Source organism: Durio zibethinus, chromosome 4 (genome assembly GCF_047325235.1).
Source record: "Durio zibethinus cultivar Kanyao isolate XHJ-2024 chromosome 4, ASM4732523v1, whole genome shotgun sequence".
Lineage (NCBI taxonomy): Eukaryota > Viridiplantae > Streptophyta > Magnoliopsida > Malvales > Malvaceae > Durio > Durio zibethinus.
The window spans coordinates 36245182-36252220 of NC_143165.1; the positions used below are offsets into that span (position 1 = coordinate 36245182).

Here is a 7039-nt window from a genome sequence, read left to right on the forward strand (position 1 = left end):
TTGAAATCCACGCAACTGAGCCATTAAACAAGTGGCCCAATTTACAGCTCCTTTTTTTTTCTATTGATTGTATCGATTCCCCGCAGTTCACAGTCACGTACGAACCATGAAGAGCTCGACAAAGGGCAAAGAGTGAACACCCAACAAGAAGTAGGAAAAAAAAAAGCAGAAGAATAGATCCAAAATGTGGTTCTTTTCACATTTCTTTAAATATAATACTATAATTATAAGAAAGATACCAAGTACAACTACTACTGTAGCCTAGTTGCAACCTAACGGCTCGAATCTTTTTTGCAGCTAAAAAGAAATGCTATGAACTGCAGTGATCGAAATCCTCAACTTTTAAACCTTATAAACAGGAATTTCAATATTCACATGCATATATTAGAATTGGAAGCCTGAGGTTAGATAAATCTGCCCATGAGAGAATGAACTCATGTGACCAATACCTGATTTGTCTAAGTAATATTTGTGTAATTTCAGGTAAAGGACTCACTTCCATCTTGAAAAAATTGCCTTGACTAATGGCTTGGCTCTTCTGACATCTGGAATGGGTCCTCAGATCAAGAGTAACCTTTAGTTTATATATCAATCACTGCCTGGCCTGCACAAACTGAAAAAGGGTTACTATTATTTTCTGAAGAAGATGAACATAGAAAAAAAAAAAAGAAAAAGAAAAAAGAGCCAAACCTATAATCTAAAAGGCAATATTGCTATATACAAGTAGTTGGATTCTCCTCTTGATTTATGCTTTGTTCCAAAGCAACAGGCATGATATATTCTATTTATCATTTTGCACTGCTACTTACTTTTTTTTTCTACTTTCCTTCATCTTTTCGTCACCTCCACAAGTGTTGAACAAAGACCTAAACTTGCTTTTTGCATTTTCTTTTGTCCATAAACAGGCACGTGTTTTTTTCGCACATGGTATAAACCGATAGTTCTTTTTCCTTCCCTAATGATCGGTTAGCATAATAATGTTGATAATGACGGTATATAAAAGAAACCTTCCCTTTCCAGATCAGGCATACTAACTACCGTACAGAAAGACAGAATCAAGCAAGGCTTATTTAGATCCCATAAAACATCTATATACCCACACCACAGTAATCATTGCAGTAATCACGAAGTTGTGATATAAGTTGACTGAAGAGTGACTGAAACCAATTTCTTACACAAACTCAAGCAACCCTTGAATCTTCTTCAACTTCACTAACTTAAAACAATATTAGGCACTATAAAACCAAATTCCAAAATAACTTGTCGCTGCATATAGTTACGTGGGTGCACTAGAGGCCTATCAAATGTGCTTTACGGATAACCCTCTCAACTTGGGGTACAATTTTACCAAGGAGAACATCTAAAACTGTCAATCCAGTAGATTCAACTGCTTATTAAAAGTCTTTTCACTAGTACTAAAGTTACAATCTATCAAGATCATGCCTAGAAAGGCCTTTCCAAATGCCTGATAAGCATAATAAAGCAGGCAGCATAAAGACATAAGGCAGGCCACAAAACAATAAATTATCTGAAGTAATAGTAGCCAACAAATTAGTAACTAGCCAATAAAACTATGCACCGGACATTAGTCGTGATGTATTGATGCAAGGAAACAAGTATTCAAATAACAAGGAAGACTCCGATTTACCATATCACTACAAATATCAGTATATGTATATCCATCAACATTCAGGTCGCAGTCGGTCCTATGTGTTACTGCTCCGATACATTTAATTGCTCCAAGATAGATTAGGACTGGTCAACGAATGATTCTACATCTCATGCTTGGGAGGTTAAATGTCAAATATTAATCGGTGGTCCACTACCTAGTAGCTAAGAAGTTCTAGTCCTGTGAAGGCCTCATGGCCATTGGAGGTTTAATTACTTAGCCATAACTAAGCTGAAGCCGTAACCTGTAAATGCCCACTGCTTAAGCTTTTCATACTCAGCCCACTTGCTTGATGAGAAGAAGGGTGCATCTGCCTGACGGCTTCATAATTGAACATTGGTCCAACCTCCTTAAGTACTGATTGTTACTCTTCTGAGTTAAAAAAAAAAAAAATGATACTGTACTGATCCTCTCTCTCATCCCCTCCTCCCCTCTCTCAACAGTCAACATACAAGAAGCACATGACATAGACAAGTGAACAAGCACACATAGTTGAAGTAAGCTATGCATACCATATTTTCTTTCTCATCTGTTACGCATTCCAGGAGGTACAATGTCCCCAAGTAACCCTTCATCTGTGGGGAGCTTTGGCGTGGGTTGGGGCAGCTCACGAGATTCTCCTCCGTCAATGGGTAATTGGTGTGATTGTGTTATGCTTGGAGGAATTTCCCTATGTAACTGTGACCCTGGATAATAAAATTGTGAGACTCCAGGAGTAAATTGACCAGCAAACGCAGCTTCATGGCTGATGAGTCCACCACGGGGGAATGCGACACTGTGATGACAGTGTTGACCTTCATATGTGGTAATGACAATGGTGGGATCTTCAGAGGAGCGTTCTACCCTCTTCTTTACCGTGCATTTGCTATTTGTGCAGCGATAGTAGCTCCTGTGAAATATGTGGGTCAGATTTTGCACAACATTTTGAAAATTTCCATCAATAATGATTTTAAGCATGAAGTCATAATTTCACTGCCTTCAAACATAATGAGCCCTATTAAGAGTTTTACTACCCTCCATGGAAAAATTTTAGGTCATGACCGTTTTTTGTTTTAAATCAATTTTCTATATTCCGATGTGTATGAGCTTGTAATTAAATTTGACTTTAGATAATGAATGGGTAGGTGCATTCTCACATAAAATATGAATTAAGCAAAAATATTTATGCAGTTGAAAGTTAAAATTAGAGGTTTAAGAAAATGGAGAGTCAAATGAAAAGGAGTGGACCTAACATTCAGAGAAAATGGTAATCTAGAGTCCTAGCAATCATATAGTCATGAAATGATGGAATATACCCCTATATCAATAGTGGTTTAATAATTAATATTTAACTTTGTTGAAGAAAGATATTACTAACTCTAGTTTACAACCATTTGATTTCAGGTATCTTTTGTCAATGAATTGATGGAATCTCCCTCTTAATTAACAAAGAGCAAAGAATGTAAAAATGATCATACACCAACTTCTGGCAAGAAAGTTCATTATAATATTGAACAGTGAATATGGTTTACAATGTTTCACTTTAAAGTTTAATTTATTTAACAGAAAACAGGCACCGAATTAATTTAAAAAATGGGTAATATGTCAATAGTTTTCTCTGAATTATAATAGAGAAATAGCAACAGACCTAGGAAATGGACTATTTTTAACAGCTTTTTGTCCATATTTTCGCCACCTGTAGCCATCTTCAAGATGATCAATTTCACTCTTGGTCATAAATGCAAAACGTGGCTGCCGAATTCGCTTTTGCCCCTTCTTCCTTACCTTACTCCTACAAAAACGTTCCACCTACAATTATCAAAATGAAAAACAAGGTTTTCTTTGAAAAAAAATTAATGAATATGTTTCAATTTGCAACAAAGGTTGAAAAAAAAAAAAGAAAAAAACACATAATGACAGTTCCTATGAAAAAATTAGAAGTATTACCGTAAAATTAAGTACTTGAAAAATGTTAATGAAGAAGGTAAATATTACTTGGATAAGTTTCCTCATCACTCCAACTTAAATTGTGGTAAATTTTATAAAACAAACGAAAAAGGAAGCTATTATCAATTTGTCAGGAACTATTCAAGCAAATTGATTGTATGCACTGAAACAGATTCAAAAGTGAAGAGCCAAGAAACATGCAACCACTAAGGTAGATATCTTCAAAATAATAAAGAAAACATTTGAATATTGTATACTTCATATCATGCAGCCATTAATGATGTGATGAAAAACTAAGTTTACCTAATCAGTATTCTACTAGCACATTCTAAATACAAACAAGTTTCCCATGAAATGCACACATGCTAAAAGTCCATGATTCCATGGGATGTTTGATCAATGCCCATTTATAGCAAAGAGAATTTTATGAAGTGGAATGCTACTAAATCTTCATAAGAAAGGCCTTTTAAACTTTCATGAGATGTCTGATCACTGCCCATTTATAGTTTTCTCAAAAATGTATTTCAAAAGCAGTGAAGTGCATTTACAAACTATAAGAACATGGAAAACCAACCTCAGAAATAACACTAAAATCCCACTAAGAGAAGAATATAATTTGATGAGTTATCAAAAGGGGCTTTTCCCAACTATATTCCCGCTTTTTCCCTTAGTAAAAATTAAAAAAAAAATGCTCCAAACACGCCATTGCCGCCGCAATGGCGGCGATGTTCAAGGCTACTTCGTTAATAGCCAAAAAGCTCCTTTTATTTTTCACCCTATATTCCCTTAATTGCACCTATTATTTCTCTAAAATTACGAAACTGCCTTACCCCCCCCCCCCCAACTTGCATGAAACAAGGCAGTTTCTTTTTGACAATTCCAGTGTACGGACACCATTGCACCCATCCCTCTCTCTCCTTTCCTTACGGACAGACTCTATTGAAGCATGACTTTTGATCCGGTGGCCTTTATTACAATCTGTATTTGCCCACCAAAATTGTACTTAATTACGATTCAGTCCCCAAAATACCAAAAATTAAAAAAGAAAGGCAGTTTTTCTTTTCTTTTTTTAATTTTTTTCTATTTTCATCATTGGTGATGATGTGTTCACTACTACTCACGGTATCTCAGGCGGTTTCCCGCCGGAGCCCGTAGATTTCTCCGGCGGATCCTCGCTGGAGCTCGACGACACCGACGGATTCGATGTCGACACATCAGCTGACCCGCCCGGATTCGACGCCTTCCCTGAACCAGAAACACCAGCAGCAGATGCACTACAGCTATGTGAGCCACTAAAGTTTCCCGCCAAATCAGGCTTGGTATCAGTCCGGTCGAGTTCAGCTAACCGCTCAATCTCATCACCATGGTCCGGTTGTAGATTCCACCCGAACTCACTCAGTATAATGCTTTCCCTATCAAAGAAGTAATTGACGCTGTCGGACACTGAGTCAGGTCCAGCCAGTGTCCAGCTCGAATCGGATGTAAACTCGGTCCCCGGATCCGCCCCCTCTTTATCCTCCATCCTTCAAATCTTCAGCGAACAAAGAAAAAAAGAGAGGAAAAGAGAAAATCCAAAGGATTCAAAGCATCCAAACAGGATCTAAAAAGAAAAGCGAAGAGAGAGCTAGGGTTTTGGCTTGGGTGTGTGAGTTTTAGTGTTGGGAAGGTACGCGTAGTTTTTGAAAGCTTTTTCCAAAAGAGAAAGAGAAAGGAAAAAAAAGTAAAAAGGAAAAGAACGCGCGAGTAGGAGAAGGGGAAGAATAGTCGAATAGAGAATAGATAAGTTAAAAATCGGCGTCAACCGAAAATCGTTACGGGAGGTTGATATTTAAGCGAGGTGGAAGAGGGTGGGACAGGGTCTGTGTGGGGGGGCCCACGCGCATGAATGAGAAAAAATAGAGAGGGATACTTTCCGACATGAGGGTGCACCTTGTTTTTTTATCTCTCCAATAATAATTAGAGGACGATTTTGGTACCTAAAATTTATATAATTTAAATTTCTTTCATGATTTTTAAAAATATAATAAAATATATAAATTCAATTTTATAAATTAAAAATAAATTTTTTTATTTTGAAAATTATTTTATATTAAGAGAATTATTAATTTTTTTTATAATTTTATTTTTTTACTTATAAATTAAATATAATATAAAATAATTATCATCTTATTTTATTTTATCTTATTATATCTTATTTATCATTATATGCATCTAATATGATCATAGTGTCTTGTTAATGGGGATTTTTTTTTGGTTTTTTTGTTCATTATTGCATTATTTCTTTCTTTTTTTTTTTAATTTCTTTGCTTTTAATTCCCGAATGAGTGTTTTCTCTTTTATTTTGTTCGATTAAGTAGTTAATTTTGAAAAGGTTTCTTGCATTAAGTGACAATAGAGTTTGCATGTGTGATTTTGGTCAGAACAAGTCTTAGTAGTGTTTATGTCAATGTTGTTTGTTGGATTATAGAGGTAATCTCGTAACCCTTGCTTGGATTTTTCTCGTATCAAGTGGTTGTGGTGTAATATTGTATATTATTTCCACTGCTCACTTGTTGAGTTATTGATTGGGTAAGTTGTGGATTAATGTGTGTAGATGCTACCATTTGTACGCAACGAGTGTTGGCAAGCTTCATGCTATATGCATCGAATTGTAGGATCCAAATCTCCTAGAAAAGAACGCTAGAGAGAGTGAAAGTCCCCTTGTGCTTGGATCTTATAGCACCATGAGATGTTGTTTGCGAGTCAAATTGTTTGAGATTACAGCACCAATCAGACAATAAATTATGTCTCAACTATTCTAGTTATATTTTGAATTTTCATACAATTTTTGTATAAAAGGTGAGCTTTGATTTCATAAATACAATTACAAAATTAAAATTAAAATTATTTAATTAAAATATTTAAAACAAAATATATATAATTTACCATTAGAGTTAAAATTTTATAATTATAATTAAATCATGATAAAATTCCGTAATAATTCTCACATGCTTTATTCTATGAGTTTGAGATAAAAAATCTTAAGTCCTAACTCTCACTACCTAATTAGGATAGCAAAAAAGAAATTAAGATAGTGACCTGGTTTTATTAATATATACATGGCTTGATTGATTTTATCAATTTATTGGTTTTTAGTTTTCATTTTATTTAGTTGATTTAAAAATGGAAAATCACTAAATTTATTTAAGGAGATTCTCTTTATTTTTTATGATTTTTTGTGCAAACAAATTATTTGAGATCAGGGTGTAAAAACAAAAAAGAAATTTGTTAATTCCATTGTTAGTAATTTTCCCTTCTCTTTTTTTTTTTTTTTCATTTTCTCTATGTTATTCAATATTATAATTAACAAGGAAAATCTTTTGTACTATATTGTTCCCTCTTCACTTTTTTTTCTAAAACTATTGGGTGTGTGTGTGTGTGTATATATATAATTATTTTATATAT

At 34.5% G+C, this 7039-nt stretch overlaps 1 protein-coding gene across 2 annotated transcripts; it reads right to left on the bottom strand.

Annotated features, from left to right (window-relative positions):
* LOC111288607 (putative WRKY transcription factor 57) lies at positions 1-5398 on the bottom strand. 2 transcript variants are annotated; one of them, XM_022879565.2, is made up of 4 exons: positions 4717-5398; positions 3297-3440; positions 2182-2558; positions 1-613 (listed from the first exon to the last, which is right to left on the bottom strand). In XM_022879565.2, the coding sequence occupies exons 1-3, from the start codon at positions 5115-5117 to the stop codon at positions 2195-2197; spliced, it is 909 nt and encodes a 302-aa protein (XP_022735300.1). In that variant the 5' UTR covers positions 5118-5398; the 3' UTR covers positions 1-613; positions 2182-2194. The 2 variants fall into 2 exon arrangements, with proteins under 2 accessions (XP_022735300.1, XP_022735301.1); XM_022879566.2 differs by having other exon boundaries at positions 1-604; positions 4717-5394.
* Positions 5399-7039: the final 1641 nt, after the last annotated feature.

Bases quoted from the DNA above. Each gene is read 5' to 3' on its own strand.
- LOC111288607 (XM_022879565.2), bottom strand. From the start codon at position 5,117: ATGGAGGATAAAGAGGGGGCGGATCCGGGGACCGAGTTTACATCCGAT. The intron at 3,441-4,716 runs GTGAGTAGTAGT...ACGTTTTTGTAG, and splicing joins GGGAAACCGCCTGAGATACC to GAGTAAGGTAAGGAAGAAGG. The intron at 2,559-3,296 runs GTCTGTTGCTAT...CATATTTCACAG, and splicing joins AAAAATAGTCCATTTCCTAG to GAGCTACTATCGCTGCACAA.